At 39.8% G+C, this 17,041-nt stretch overlaps 1 protein-coding gene across 11 annotated transcripts in view; it reads right to left on the minus strand.

The window, feature by feature from the left end:
* The window catches only part of gab1 (GRB2-associated binding protein 1), a 71,946-nt gene that overhangs the window by 11,839 nt on the left and 43,066 nt on the right, over positions 1–17,041 (minus strand). For 10 of the 11 annotated variants that reach the window (XM_061770900.1, XM_061770901.1, XM_061770899.1 and 7 more), the window contains 7 exons: positions 11,916–12,044; positions 10,912–11,077; positions 7,401–7,629; positions 6,410–6,647; positions 4,656–5,076; positions 3,277–3,371; positions 1,558–1,858 (listed from right to left, as the gene is read on the minus strand). In XM_061770900.1, the coding sequence (XP_061626884.1) occupies positions 1,558–1,858; positions 3,277–3,371; positions 4,656–5,076; positions 6,410–6,647; positions 7,401–7,629; positions 10,912–11,077; positions 11,916–12,044 (1,579 nt within the window). Of the gene's footprint in view, positions 1–1,557; positions 1,859–3,276; positions 3,372–4,655; positions 5,077–6,409; positions 6,648–7,400; positions 7,630–10,911; positions 11,078–11,915; positions 12,045–17,041 lie in introns of those variants that run through there. The other variant, XM_061770904.1, reaches the window with a different exon arrangement.

A 17,041-nucleotide genomic window follows, 5' to 3' on the forward strand; every position in this document is an offset into this window, starting at 1 on the left:
GAGGGTGACCACTCCGAGTTCAGCCACCCCATGGCACAAGGGAAACAACCCCCCCCCACCCCAACCTTCCAAACTTCTAAAACAGTCTGCAGGGCCTCAGGCTCAGGAGCCCTTTGACAAGGAGCTCACTGTGCTTTGTTGTAAGAGGATGCAGCAAGCATCAAAATTAACTCAAGTCGTGCGAGGAGATGCTAGTTAGTGGATTTGGTATTCACAACATTAAGAACTGACACTCAAGCAGACACACGAATGGGGGGTTAAGGCTACTGACACAGACGGCTCGTCCGCAGCATGTAATGTAAAGTTGACAAACACCAACAACACAAGCCCTCTGCAAACAGTAGACACTGGTACCTTCAAGCTCCTGCAAACGCCGTTAAGGGGCTATATGATGGAAAATGTCCTTTTGTTTGTCTAGAAACAGTTGGGTTTCCAAAGTGCCTATTCACCCATTAAGTGTGAAACTAAACAAACAAGTAAATCTTTAGTTACCTACCAAAATGTTAAGCACAGCTTAATTTTACAAACATGCGAACTTAAGAATTTAAAAAATAAATAAATACAAAATAAAAATTCATGATTTTACAATGAGGAAAGTCAACGCAAGAAAAACTGTAATATTGAGAGAAAGTTCGGATTTTTAGGTGATAGAAAGCTGAAATTTTATGACAAAAAATGTCATTTACAATAAAAAAGACCACAGTAAAATTTTACTTTTATGAGACAAAACAGTCCAAATTTATAATTTGAAGTCTTAATAGTGCAAGAAAAATTGCAGCATTACAAGATAAAAAACATTTTACGAGAAAAAGTTTTGAAATTTGAAAAACTTTCATTTTACAACACAAAATAAATGAGTAAAATTCTACTTCTACAGGACAAAAATGGTAATTTTACAATTAAAAACACAATTTTAGAAAGGAAACATTTATTTTTATGCTAAAATAAAAATATTACAGGAAAAAAGTCGCAATTTGCAATATTGGTTGCGAGCTGCAATAACGAGAAAAGCGTTGCAATAAGAAAACAATGAGACAAAGAGTAATATTACAATTTATAAAATTAAAATTTTATGAGAACATTGTAATTTTAGAATAAAAGTCGCAATTTTACAAGAATAAAGTCGTAATATTGTCAGAACAATAATAAGAAAAAAGTGTCCATTTTTACAATTCGACAAGAATGTTACAAAACAAACATTTTATTTTACGGGAAAATTTTCTAATGATAGTCTTAAAATAAAATGAAAAAGTAATTTAAACATTAAGAGAAAAACATTTGCAATTTCACGAGGATAAAGTAGTAATTTCATGATACAAAATTGGTAATTTTACAATTAAAAAATGGTTTAGTATTTAGTTTATTTTACTAGACTAGTTTTAAGTGTTGTATTGTTTCTAATGCCTTAATATTGACCTCTACTTGTATACATACATATAAGTGCCTGCACAGTTAAAACTTTATGAGCTTGAAAGTCGAGCAAATTCAAGATGGGGATGCATTGGATCTTGGAGGTACCACTGTAGTGCCCGGACAAGCTCCAAGGCAAGTGCCCACCTTTGCGATCCGGTTTGAGGTTCCGGTCCACAGGCGGCGGCTGGCAGTCGCTGGGCATGGGCCTCCGCGGCGGAGTTTTGGGACTGGAACGGAAACCCATGTGGGCGGGAGGCGGCACTTGCTTGCCCAGCGAGGAGAACTCCATGGTGCTAGGGGTCATGGGCACGTAGTTGGTCTCGTGCACGGGCTCCGACAGGCTGCCCGAGTGGTGGTGGGACGGGGAATTGGCACTCATGGGGACGTAGTTCTGGTCCACCTCCTCGGTGGACTTGCTGCTCACGGGCAACATGCCTTTATTTTTCTATAAAAGACCAGTGATTTGCAATTACGAATATTTAAAGTTGGTCTCTTCAAATTTATTTAAAAAAAAAATAAAATCAATAAAAAAGAAGAGCTTTTGTTTCATGTTTATGTCAAACCTCCCAATTTTCCCAGAGATTCTGACATTAGCGATGTCTAATTAGTCCTTCCCATTCCAAAATAACAAAACAAAAATCTGGTAATTTTTAAAAAGAGAATAAGATCTGGTTATCTTGGGTATAACGAGTTATAATTTTACAAGAAAAGGACAACGTGGTGCCAAAAAAATAAACAAATCTTACGAGAATTAAGTGGAAATATTATGTTAAAAAGTCAAACTTTTATAAGAATAGTCTTGTTAGAAGAAAAATTAACTATGAGAGATGAAATTTGCAATTTACGAGAAGTTGTCATTTTATGCAAGAAAATTAAGACCCCAATTTTTCTATTTTAATAAAACCGTTAAAAGGTTGTAATCTTACGAAAATGAAGTAACAAATGTTAGGTTTTTAAAAAATATTTTGCAAGAATGAAGTCTTAATCTTATGAGACTGAAGTAGCAATTTTAGGTGAAAAACATAAAAACATTATTGCAATTTATTTAAAAAAATATTTTACAATAAAAAGGACAACAGCGTAGCAATATGATGAGTTGCAATTTTACAATTAAAGTTGTAATCTTACAAGAATAAAGTCATCATTAGGGACGCACTAAAATGAAAATACTAACCGGTAGCCAAAACAAAAAAACAAGGAAACTAAGGCCGAAAACCGAAAGAAAATGATTATACCAATTCTTAGTAAAATTGCATGTATGGCTACGACTGTGTACTAACCTCACTAAAAGCAATTGCACAAATTAATATTAATGCTTCAAAGAATATATCAATTACAAAATGAAAATGTTTTCTAGCACTGACATCCCAAAAATGTACAGATAGGGCTGGGGCATATGGGGAATAAATTCCTAACACGTTTTGTTTTCATATCAGTCGATATCGATAGCTATCACGGTACGATCTTAAATGTTTTTAATGTTCCCTGTTACTCTTAAAATTTGTATTAAAATATTTTCTGTAAAAAGTTGAACATGACATGGAACATTTTACAACTGTGTAAGACAATTAAAACATCGTAAACGTGTATAATCTGACCATGCAAACGCTTTAGAGTTTTCCAATTCCAATTTACACCAAGGGAGACTGTAACGAGGGTCCATTAATGGTCCCCTTCAATCCCTTATATTCAACTGCGCTTAGTGGTAGCATGGGCTAGTTGAAATATTACAAAATACAATTAACTTCCTAATCTTACCAGGGTGTTTTATTGTTTGTGTGTGTGTGGTTTTTTTTTTTTAAAGAGCTTAAGATGCCTATACAAATTAGAGTGTGGCTGTAGACCTGTCAACCTAGAACTCACAAAGTAGCTGTTGAAACTTTCGTTGAAGTCGAATGAGCAGCTCTTGTCTGATGGGAAGGATCTGGGAATGTCGTAGCAGTCCTGGGAACCAAAATCTTTAAAAACAAATAATAATAATAATAATATTAGATAGGACAGTTCACACAATTTAACACATTCCCCAAGCGTTAAAGCACTGATGAGGACTGACCACCTGCTTACACAGATGATCACAGTTGAGATTTCAGAGGGATCAGATGCAACCAACGACACTCAGATGACATTTATCACCGCAAGGAGGAGGAGGAGGAAGCGGAAGAGGTGGGGAGAGAGTGGAGTGACACTTGGTTGTCGTCATTCTCGTTTCATTTTAAGAAAATACAGTCAGAATTTTGCAAGACTAAAGTCTGCATTTTATGGGAATCAAGTTTTAATTTCACTAGATGAAGATCGTAATATTACGAGAAAAAAAAAATGTGAGCAAAAACAATTGTGATTTTCCAACAATTAAGTGCTGATATTAGGAGACAAAAATGCGGGAAATTTAAGGATTTTACAGGGGGAACTATTTTAAAGAATAAAGTCCCCACCCCCACCCCCAAAAACGTTTTAGGGTGGAAAACTATTATTGGCAGTATATCCCCGCTTATTCAAAAACATTTGGGATTAAAATAAATAAATAAAATAAACTTTTTTCTTTTCCGTGCAATTATAATTTGGGTCAATTAGCCACGGATTTTCACTATTCCTGGTCGGGCCTGGTACCCATCCCCTGCGAATAAGAGGGGTCCACTGTATTTCAAGTCATAACATTATGAGAAAAAATAATTATATGATAATAAAGTCATCATATGATGAGAATAAAGCTGAGATTTTCCGCCAATAAAGTCATAGTATATAATACAATGTACTATAAAATGTAATTTCAATACTAACATGTAATATGACAAAAATTAAAATTTTACAAGGATAGCTGTAACATTTAAAGAGAAATGTATAATTAAAAAAAAAAAATAAAAAAAAGTTGTGCTTCTACGAGAGTACGGTCACGTCGGTTAACAACTTTATTTTTGTAACATTACATCTTGTAATTCCTGTAATTTTACTATATTGCTAGCCCGCTAGCATAACTGCCCAAGTCATTTTTAACTGACTGTCACAATATCTGAAAAAATAAACTTGAAAAAAAATACCTCTTTGTCAGTGTAGCTTCTCAGCCATCCAGGTCATGGTAATCTGCAAATGTTGAATCGAGGCAACTTTTCTCGTTTTCCAAAAACATTCAAAAATGACTTGGTCAACTATACTATCAGGCTAACGATATTTGTTTTCCCTGCAATGCGGGCCTAATACCCCTTTCTATGTCATTCCCCCCAAATAAATATCTGAACTATACAAACCTTTGCGTAGGCGCGAACAGTCGACGGTTCCAATAGTGTTGCTGCGTAAAGCTTTATTGCAAGCACTTGTAGGCACACAGTAGTTTCCGTCGGTCTCTGACGCCGAGCGAGGCATGTAATAAGTGTCTGTGGGGGAGCGCTCGGCGTGGGCCGGCGGGGGTCCGGAGATGGGCTTGGGTGGCCTGGGAGGGGGCAGGACGTCCCCCCCGCCTTCCGAGGACGACATGGTGCGGGGGACCTGGTAGGTAGAGTTAGCCCCGGGCGTGGGTGGGATGTCGTAGCTGATGGACAGATTGCGTATCTGCGTCTCCACGGAGGGCTTTCGTGAGGGGGTGTTGAAGACGTACAGTTCAGACCCCTCGCCGCCAACGTCCTGGTGGGCCGTGGGGGACGATGCCGACTTGGGGAGCAGCACGGTGTCCTGAGAGCAGGGGGAAAAATTATGGTAAATTTCAAAATGTGAAACTTTCCATGAGAATTAAAGAGAATAAACCAGGAATTGAAAAATGAACGTTGGCTCCTCATAGGGAGCTTAAATAGTTGCTAAAAATACATTTTGGCATAAAATATTTTGCCTAAATATTAATGCAACTACAAGGGCACCAAAAGTTTTTCGAGTTTTGAGCCGCCCCTTGGTCAATCGAGTTATGACCCAGCTTCAGATACGCCACTGCTCCGGTCAAGTATTTAAAAAAATTAATAAATTAAAAAGATTGGAGCAATTAAGGTACTGTAATGCCTTCAAATGTGGATAAGTCAGCAAAATAGAGTATTGGGGGGAAAAAAAAGTATGAACTAGTTTATTTTGGGATCAAGGAACTGAACTTTGAACTAGTTTGCGTAGAAAATGAATCTTCCCAACACCATGTGTGACTTTGGTTATTATGAAGGTAACAAGTACAGTACGCCACCTTATAGCAACCATAGCGTTACTTACAAGTGCTTTTCCTCAGTGTAGTATACTGTGTGACATATGGCCAGTATACTACCATCTGATGATCTGTAAGTGGCAAAACCTTGAGTCAAGTAGGTGAAAAACATGGCAAATGTGGCCACAGAGGAATAACAGCAAAATGAGTCATGTACCCAAACAGAAGACAGTTTTGGTTAAGTCAGATGCAAGAAATATTTGTTTTCTCTTGAGGTTTCTTCATTTTAGTTTGAAAAAGTTGAACACTTCCAAAACCTTGAGTAGTACAAAGAATATTTGTCTATTTTCTTGTTAGCTGGTCTAAGCTTATAAATGCACATTCATGAACCTAATGTATTAATGTCACACAATGCAAAAACAGTAGCTGCTTAAGTGAAGATGCACAAAGGCTGTTAATGTTTTTTTTTTTAAATTAATACCTTATATCTTTTATGCACAATGTGAATTTAAGAAATGTTGATTATATAAAAAAGAAAACCAATTAGACATCCGTTATTAAGTGAAATATCTTTTTGCTTTTGTATTCATAATTGTTCTTTAACCAAGCAAAATATAGCTTATCCACATACTCGATTGTTCGATAGAATTTTCAGTAGGATACTCAAGTAAGAAAAAATGTGTTAGCAGCAGCACTACATTAAACTCCCCCGTTATATTGTTGCATTTTTATTATTTAATAAAATCCTTGCTTCGGGTCTGTGCAGTTAACCTGCAAAAAAAATTGCTCCTCAAAATTAGAAAGTTTCTCCTCAAATGAAGAAATGGTTAGCAAAACTCAAAGTAAAAAAAAAAAAATGTTCAAACCTTGCATTGGCAACCCTACCTGAGAGTAGCTGCGTGGCAGGTGGTAGAGGCCGTTGTCGCTCAGGAGGGAGGCGCCCCGTGACGGCGGGGAGTCGTATAGGGACGAAGCAGAGGCGGGGGCCGGGTGCCCGGCAAAGAAGCCGTTCTGAGAGCTGTGCTTGGCCGATGACGTGGACGACGTGGGCGTTCGGTGTGACGGGAGGTTGTCATTCAGGTCCGTCTCGGAGGAGGTAGACTTGGAACACTCAGTGTGGGCTCTGAGATGACAACACAGGAGATGGACGTTTGAGTTGAGACGAACATCAATATTGATGCTGCGACAATTTAATTTCCCTCACAGGATGCATAAGGTATCTATCATCCATCCATCTACCATCCCTACCCACCATGCAATTGGAATCGCCACATATAGACAATAAGTTTGGGTTTAAGTCTCTGCTCTACTTAATCGCTGCATATAAACAAATGCTGGGCACTAAGCAGGCAAGTCCTTGATTTATGTGCCCAAAAACCTAGAAACTGTCATAAAATGCACATTTTGCCATAATGTAGTACTTTTAACTACAAAGCACAACCCTGGCGACATAAACGTGAGACCAAAATAATTCTTAATAATTCCTGCCCATCCCAAGATGAAATGACCATTTTCGACAATGAAATGCTGTTGGTTAATTTCAAAACATGCGTGTGAGGTTTTGATCTAACAGAAAGGACAATGCAAATGCTTCAAAATGCACCAAAACCTTCTTCAAGAAGCTATGGAAACGCATTTTAGTTTTGGGTGGGTCAAACACCACACACAAACCAGGCACTTTCAAGCTGAATGGCGGGTCACTCACAGGCTAGCCTGTGGAGGAAGAGTCCTGCTCTCGCACTCCTCCAGGAGCAAATATTCCCGGTCTCCCTCCAGAGACAAGTGAAGCGGCACTGAGCTACACGAGGCGCAGCAGGGATGAAGAATGGTGGAAGGACAAGAAGCAAGCACAGGAAGAACGGCACGGGGGTCTTACCTGTTGGCATCGGGCTTTTTGCTCTCACAGTTGACTAGCCACAAGTAATCCTGGGGCTCCTCCGTGCTGGATTGGGAGTCCAGATGCCGCACGCTGACCGGCTGGTAGGGAGGTGGCACGGCGGTCAGGGCTGCCGCCGGCTGACCCACCAAGTTGCCAAGCGCCGTGTGCGGAGGGGTGTCCACCACCAGGCCCCCGATGGCCGACTGCTGGCCAGCTTTGGCAGCCTCTTGAAGACAAAGGAGAGAGGATGGTGACCATTTTAGCTTGTGTTGAAATGCAACATATTGTAAGATCATGTGGTTGGAAAAGCCATCATTTTACGGTGTCGCTGTACTGTATAAAACGACACCCACATGGAATGGGGTACAAACTCAACCCAAAATGGAATTTTGCAATGCGGGGACATGGATGTAAAATTTAACACCTTCTCCCAGGCTTCTACCAACCTGAAGTCAATGGCACTGGCAGAAAATATATTAACTATTCTCGTAAAATTCAGACCGTCGTAACATACATAAAAATTATCTCCCCCCCCCCCCCAAGCTATTTTTATACCAACATTCAAGTGTCTTTAGACAAATACAACTTGATTTTATAATCCATTGGTGAAGGTTTGACAGTTAAATTCAACAGGGAGTGGCATTAAAAAGCTTTAAACCTCTTTTTTGAAGAATTGTTCACCATTTTCCAAAGGGCTGCTATTAAGTTGAGGTGAGTTCACTGCCACCATACAGAGCTCATATCTCAAATTTGAGCTCACAAATCAAAATAAATGTGCTAATTTGTACTATTTTTTTCTCCCTCTATATTTCCCCTTCCTACTCTTATCTACTTTCGCCATCAGTTGGCAGAGGTGCTGAATCACAGATACCTGTTGATCATATACACCTCCCACTCTTACTTCTCTCCTGCCGTCTCATATCATCAGCGTGATTATTTAGCACTTCAGCAACACACACACACACACACACACACATGTACACACAGTGGGCCCGCACAATCACAAGTGCAAAACGTAGAGCCAAGGACATTCTTTTGTAAGAAGAACTGCGAGGAAGGCGATGTGCGAGAATGTTGGTCCAAAGCAGCTTATTTTCCCGCGTACTCTCACAACACCGTTTTTTAATCACTGGTTGCTATAGGAGACCAAGAATGTTAGACAAAAGCGACATCAACAAAATAGTGGAGAGAACGGCCTTGAAGCAACAGGACTGAAAGGTTGAAAGATGAATTTGTCAAATTAGTCTAATTTTTTCACCTTTTAATCGTATCTAAAAAGCACAGACATTTAATAAGGGGGACAAAACTGAACTACAACTCCATTGACAAACAACAGTTTGTCAAACAGTGAACAATTCATCAAAAAAGAAGCTTCAAGCTGTTTAATGACACCCCACTTGAGGTTTACTGTTCAACTAAAACAATGAGAATGAAACCTTGTGTAAGTAAAAAAAAAAAAAACGATTCCTTCAGAATGGCCCGCTAGCTTAAAGCTATAGTATGTAACTTTTGGCACCCCACCCCCCACCAAGCTTGAATTCTACATAACAACGAAAGAACAGAGCCGTCGCTTCAATTTGACGTCGGCAATGGATGTTATGCCCCTTATATGTGATTCTACAACATTTTTACTATGTTTTGAAGGACATGCGTCATTACCATGCTGTCATTTCCAGTGCGGCACCAAACGGGCCAGCGCGGGAAATTAATACGGCATTCACTAAATCTAAAAAATATATACTGACAAATACAGCAAGATGTTAGAGGAGCTGAAATGGCTTAATCAGCATTGTGTCATCTCCTCTAGCAGTGACTTGGGTGAAAATGACCTTTTAAACAAAAAACAGTCGTGCATTATAGCTTTAATGCTGACATACAAAGGAAAATGCCATTGACGTGACTGGTTAGCATCGATATCTGCCGTTTTAAAACCTTTTATGCTACGGATATTTAACTACAAACAGTGGCGCAACACATGTAACCAGATAATATACCAATACTCACAGGTATACATTCTTAATTCTCTCTGAAAAATGACAAATATTACAGACTCTTACAAGGTCACTTTCAGTAGTAGTAGAAGTGCTATTCTTCTTCGTTTGTGTCTGCATGACTACAGCCTCCCGGTGGCAAAGGCAGCTACATCAGAAGGAGCAGCACAATGAAATGAATAGCAGCATTAAAACATGATGCAAAAACTGTTTCGTTGCATTCTATTGAATTATGTTAATGTTCTATGTTTTAATAAAGTCCAATATAATAGAATGCTATTTTTCCTCTTTAAAAAACATAACATTCCTACGTGGGGACTGACCAATTGTATGAATTTGTGAAATTGACCAAATTTGGACATGGTGGTTTCGGCCCGATGCCAGCGATAAGCCAGATTTGTGCTCCGAGACAATCCCGTTCCGGAGGTCAACAGACAATTTCTTCAACTGTGGGACCTTTCAGTGGTACCTCGACTTAAGAGTTCAATTCGCTCTGAGACCAAGCTCGAAACAAAATTTGCTTGTACTGTATTTCAAATAAATTTTCCCCACTTAAAAGAATTGAAATGTCATTAATACATTCCAACCCCCAAAAATGTAAATATTTAGTTTTTAGTAAAGAAAAACAGCCAGCACTGTATCACATAAAATCATAATAAAATAGAATTTTTATAAAGTGCATTGTAATGCACTGTAGTATTTGTGTGTTGACGTGTGCTTTTCACACACATGGCCAAGTGACATCAGAAGCTGGAGTCAGTCTGTTGGTGGGTTTAGTTTGCATGTGAGAAACTGGGTGTGAGTTGTGGCCTACAGCAGCTCCTTGCAATTGTTCTTTTTGTTTTGTGTTTGACAGTTTCTCCCATTAAGAAAAGTATCAAGTGCATCAGTGACTGTGGCACTCCTTGTCCACATGCAAGAGCATTACAGTTCTTTCTCCTCTTCACTCGAGAGTCGGCAGCCCTGAAGCTCACTCATAACGCAAATTTTGGTTTGCAACACAAAGGCAAAAAAAACCCAAAAACAATTGACCAAGTCTTGGCTCATCACTGGGAAAATTCATAAGTTGGCGCACTCTTAAAGTTATGGAATTAATGTATATAAACAGGTGTGTACCTTTCCAAATCATGTCTGAGCAACTGCATTTACCACACACTCCAATTAAGGTACCGTTTGATCAGCAGAAACAGGATGCACCTGACCTGAATTTTGAGTTTCATTGCAAAGACTGAACAGTAACGTACATGTGATGTCTTAGTTTTATCAATTTTGGTATACCGCTGACAAATAACTAAATGTGGAAAAAGTCCAACGCTGCAAATACTTTTTGGATGTACTGTAATGCTTCGAAAACAGCAGCGGGGAACTGTGCAAAACCAGCCCTACAACAACAACTAGATAATTGGGGCCAGGGCCAATGGAGAAGGTTAGCCATACTCCTCCAAAATCAAATTTGAGAGATAGTAGCCCTCTGGGGACACACAAGAGGAATGAACAGTAATAGGTCTGGTTCTTACCGTCATCGGTGGGGTTGAAGCCACATATGTCGCAGATGCAGCGCACCCACTTGTTCATCTCCTCCTCCGTGTCAGCCACAAGGTAGAAGACACGGTCGATGGTCTTGATGTCAAAAATGAAGCTGTGCTCCAAGTCCTTCTTGTTGAACGTCAGCCCGGCATCCACCTAAGGGTGGAAGAGGGGATGGATTAGTCATAAATTTCAACAGCTGCAATATTCACATGACCTATAAGGCCCACCATATACCGAGCGACGTTGCCGAATGCGACGGAAGTGGACCTTCGCAACAAAATTACAAATGGCAACTCTTCGCCACACACCCAGCGATTAAGCGCCGCACATCTACCGACCGAATGCAATGGAAAAACTGCGACACTGTAACCGGTTTTGAGGCTCCATATACAATAGGCTGTACGGTATTATTTTTTCATTGAACCACAAAAACATGACGCGATAGTTAATGCAGAAGCAGATGGCCACAAAGAGGAAACTGTCAAGAATAAGGACAGTGTGTGAATATTTTGAGAGGCTGTGGGCAATGTTTGATTGCCCCAATCACTGACTGCACCAATGCATTTCAGCGACAGAGAGTATCCATGCTTTGCTTTCTAGCCACATGTACATTTGAAATTATATGAATAATATAGTTAATTGTGACTGTGAAACACAATACATATATACACCGTGATGGTAGGGCCGGCTGGTTCAGTTGAGACTTTTTTCTCATCAACTTTATCATCATAACTTGTTCATTTTCAAAAAAGGGTCATTTTGTTTCTATCGTAATATGACTTAATTCCTGTAAAAACAGGAAATTACAGAATATTCTATTTTATACTATTTGCCCTGACAACCATATTCTAAAGCTCACCCTACAAAATATCACCCACTCTTGTAAAAAGCAACCCACTGCCACGGACAGCTAGATTTTCCATAGTGCAGTGAATTTGCAGTAATAAAATTTAAACAAAGACAAGTCTATGCATATGAAAAGGAAGGGTACCTGCTCACACAAGTTGAGGTCAATCACGCGGATGGGCTTCTTGGCGTGGTCATTCTTGTAGTACTCCAGCACATCTGGGTCGCCCGTCAAACGGCCACTGCGAAGCATAAACCACCGCTTCTTCCATGCCTGCACAAAACACCAAAAATAGTTAAAGCACGCTCTAACAACGACCACTCCGTTCCCAACTGACCGTGAGTGAACAAGGCGAGGGGAGGCGAGGCCATTAAAGGACAAATGTGCATCTGGTAGAAGCAGGACAAAAGCCACAATCTGATGTCACATCCTGATTGTGGTTGAGAACTTAATCCATCAAGAGAGATAAGGAGCTCCTCTCAATGAGATTTGTTGTAAAGTAAGTAAGTACATTTTATTTCTATACAGTGGATATGAAAAGTCTACACACCCCTGTCTAAAAGCCAGGTTTTTGTGACGTTAAAAAAAAAAAAGAGAGACCGAGATAAACCATAATTAAACTGTTTTCACCATTAGTGACCTGTAACCTGTATAACTCAATTTGAAAAAAAATATTTTAAAAAATATATTTGAGAGGGGAAATAAAAACAAATTTGAGAGGGGGAAAAAAAACAAAAACATAATGTGGTTGCACAACTGTGCACCGCCTCTTATAAATGGGATGTGAATGTGTTCTGAATTAACCAATCACATTCAAAGTCATGTTAATAGAGATTCAGCACACACCTGCCATTATTTGAAGTGTCTCTGATTAACCCCAAATACATTTTAGCTGGTCTAAAAGGCTTTTCCTAACGTTTTTGCTTTCTGGCAGGCACCTGAAGTCCCTCTATATGTTCTGACAATAAATGCTACCATACCATGCAGTCATGAATATACAAAAAAGAGAAACGAAACATTTCACAGTTAATACATGAAAAAACAAAAACAAAAAAATCTAGTCTTAACGGAATGCCTGCCTAAACAAATGCGCAACAGCAAGCGGATTGTTTTTTTTTAGCCATAAATCTTCTGGCGCGCAGCAAAAAAGGCATGATAGAGGCGAATATATCACCATCAGTCCCTTTCAAAGCCAGAATTTTCATTTTTTTCCCATGACAATATTTTGTACCAATGGACACAGAATGTGGGGGGCAAAGTCGACTTGTTTATTTCCGAATTCAAAAGGTAGTACTTGAGGGAAAGCAAAGGTGGGCGGACTCATTTAGAGCCTTTCACACAGTGCATCAAAGCTTGCTTTTCCCCCGTGTTACTGTGTGAAAAGTAATGTGGCAAAATAGGGGGTGGGGGGGGGAGTTAAACCAGTAATTTGACACCTTCTGGGGTAGTATCAGAGACTGTCGAAGCCTGTAGCTACTTTTAAACTGCCCATCACAGATATAGTCGATCCGACAGTTTCGATCCCACCTTCTGTAGTATGAGTCATAACACAGGCCTGACGCGGTCTGTAGCCCCTTTCACACTGTCCGTCAAAAAGCTGGCTTTTTGTCATGTCTGTATGAAAGGTACTGACGTAATTTAAGGGGGACAAAGTCGACCTGTAAATTTGACACCTTCTGAGATAGTATCAAAGTCGAAACAATGTCGGGAATATGCCTGCAACGCCTTACACGCTCTGATCAAAGTAGTCTTTTCCAGTGTCACTGTGTCAAAGGTACCAATTGGCAACGTGACAAGATTTCCCAAAAATGACAGTATGTCCAAATGTCCTGTTGGAATGGGCACTCCAACCAGAGTACCTGAATATAATAACTGCATGATGGGTTCCGAAATATTTTTTTTGTGTCTGGAAAAATGCTATTTTGGGGAAGTGTTTTTGATATTGCCCATAAAAAATTTGGTCAAAAAAAAAAAAACCTTCAAATTAGAATGAAGCATTATTATTTCTCAACATATCTCCTCGACCCTTTCGTTTCATCTGCTACTTTGGGAAGCCCTTCTCCGATTGCCTGACAATTTTCAGGTAAAAATATCCACCAATAAACTCATACGGGCCAAAATTTCAAAGAGCTCTGTAAAGCATAGCTCCAAAATATCCATTACACTTCAAACGGCGTCACTTGCCCTAAAAACTCCACTTAAATAGTGTAAATGGAACATTATTCGTGAAAAGAGAAGTGTGGGCAGTAGAATATGTCATGTACTTTAGTAATTAATTGCTTTTTCCTGAATTCATTCGGTATGGAGGATTTTAGGGGCGTTTGAAGTGCTTATTCTGCTGTGAGAAAGCAAAACTGATGCAAAAAGGGGAACAAGTCAACCTGACAATTTGACACCTTCTGCAGTAGTAGAGCTGCAACAGAGGCAGAACGAAACCTGTATCCCCGTTCACAATGCCCACCAGCCGGCTTTTCCCCGTATCGCTGTTCTGTGTGAAACATACCAACACGTGAGGATTCAAATTCAACCAGCAAACTTCCGCACTTAGAAGGAAGTAAAGAGAGGCTTAACAGCGTAAAGTGACGACAGCATGTAAAAGAAATTCCAAACTTCTCCCCCTCTGTTGTGTTGAAAGCATGAGAAACTGGTGCTGACACCATCTAATTATCTGATTGTCAGATGCCATGTCGCTGTGTGAAAGGAAATATCCTGTCTTTGTGGGGTTCTGTGTAAAAGGCCAATGCTGTTAATGCTGGTTCTTATGTTACTGCCACTTTGCGGTATCTCTGTGTAAAAGAGGCCATTAATTTGTTTATATGCAGCCTCAAAGAGGTCATTTTGCTAGCGAGTCATGGTGGCAAAGGTGGGCTGTTCCATTACAATTTACTGTGGGGGGGGGGGGAAGAAACACCAGGCTGGGATTGCTTAACTGAATACAAAAGTCAGCATAATTGTTACGTAAGGAAACACTGAAATCCAACATATAAGGACACACACTTAGCTGTATGCGAGGAATTGTAACAACAAGCTTTGTTTATTGTCGCTTTTGGGAACGACAAGTGCTGGACCCAGAGGACAGCGCTCGTTTTTCCAGGGTCTCTCTTTGTGTGCAAGCCAAGGCCCAGCATGAGATGGTCCGAAGACCATTACAACTTCACCGGCAGCCAAAACAAAATACCGACGGGGATGGTCAGGTTTCCATTTCAAACAGTGAAAACCAAAAAACTAACAAGTAACAACAATGGAGGAGAACGAGGGGTAGGGCTGCATAATTCATAAAATTTTAATCCTGATTTTGGCTGCCACTTTTGAATTAGTCTGATCGCTGGCAATCTTTACATTTAAAATGCAGGCACTTCTGCATATGAAGCGCTTTCGCAACCTTGTCAGCCAGCCACCAGGGGGCGAACGCATGGTTTGATGAAGCCGCGTTGGGTCAACTTCAAAATAAAAGCCTGAAATGGCATTGATGTCCATCCATCCATCCATTTTGTGAACCGCTTCTCCTCATTAGGGTCACAGGCGTGCTGGAGCCTATCTCAGCTATCATCGGGCAGGAGGGGGGGGTACACCCCGAACTGGTTGCCAGCCAATGGCAGGGCACATACAAACAAACAATCATTTGCACTCACATTCACACTAACAGGCAATTTAGAGTTGCAATTAACCAACCATGCATGTTTTTGGGATGTGGGAGGAAAGCGGAGTGTCCGGAGAAAACATTGATGTCCAATGTTTTAAATATGTAAGGCTTTTATTTGAATGCCCTCAGCACATTGCCGGCATGTTACCGCATTGCATATGAACAATCGTGGCGGCTCACTTGACTTCATCTTTTTAACTGGAGGCTGGCCTGCCCGCATTGAAAACCCCCAGGAGTAAATAGAGAATGGGCTTGTGACTACGAGTGACCTATAGTCAAGCAGAACAATGGAGCTGTTCCCATCCTTGACAATTCACTACATTGAGGGGCTTTTCAAATGAAAAGTTGGTGCCTGCAGCCTGTTATTTGCTTGTATGCATAAACTGTATTTGCTTCCATTGAGTTGCACTTGTTGATTGCACTCTGTAATAGCATATTTATTTAGTTAGCCCTTGGTAAATTTGAAATTCTTTGGTACATATTATTTGTATTATTATCCATCATTTATTCTTATTTAAAAGATTCATTTTGCAATGAAAACTAGTACAATAAAAATACGTTTTCCCTAACATGAGGAAGAATCGAACTGTGGAGTTCCTCTTTCCAGGAATCCTAAAATGACATGGAAAATCAATCTATCATATAGGGATGAAACGGTTAACCAATAAACCGTTCAGTTAGTAATTCTGATTTATATTGCAATTATTATTAATACCGTATATAGCATCTGGGTGTAAACAAATCTGACGTAGACTTCTCTTTGTATAATGTGGCGTCTGTTTATTCATGCCACTTCATTCACATATCATTTGCTAGTCCGTACCGTAAAATCTTCCCGTTTACATTCTTGCAACCAATCAGGGATCGACGTTGAATGGTTTGTTGCAACGTTGTTTGTGAATCTTGCATGTATACAAATTTGTGAAAAAGTGCAAAGTGATTTTCCATCCATCCATTTTTCATACCTCTTGTCCTTATTCGGATGGTAAATGAACTGCAGCCTATTCCAGCTGACGTTGGGTGAGAGGCAGGTGTACACCCTGGATTGGATGCCAGCCAATCACAGAGCACATATAAACAAACAAGCTTTCATACTCCTATACCTAAGGACAATTTAGAGTCGTCAATGAAGCTTACATGCATGTTTTTGGAATGTGGGAGGAAATTGGTGCACTGCACAAGGAGAAACCCACGCAAACAAAAGGAGAACATGCAAAGTCCGCAGAGGAAAGCTTGAGCCAAGAACCTCAGAAGAGTGAGGCAGATGTGCTAACCACTGGCACGCCATACTGCCCAGGCAGCTGCGTTTATGTTTTATATTCAAAACAAAACGTGTTGCAATGTGTTAGGTGCATGCATCTGTTGTTTTTTTTTGTCGTGCCTTTAAGCAGTGCAAACAGTAATAATATGATCAATTTAATCGTGATATTAAATTATCATACCGTAAGCAATTGGTACACAAACATTCAGTGCTGTTTATTACACCAAACTTCAAATCTGGCACACTAAAATATATTAAACCTTTCCTGTTCGCTTAAATTCATAAACCTAAAACACTCACACTGGAGTGCTTGTGTTATTGTTATCATGTGGAGAAAGTGGAGCATCTCTCTCTCTCTGCCCTCCG

This window comes from Phyllopteryx taeniolatus, chromosome 4 (assembly GCF_024500385.1).
Source record: "Phyllopteryx taeniolatus isolate TA_2022b chromosome 4, UOR_Ptae_1.2, whole genome shotgun sequence".
Lineage (NCBI taxonomy): Eukaryota > Metazoa > Chordata > Actinopteri > Syngnathiformes > Syngnathidae > Phyllopteryx > Phyllopteryx taeniolatus.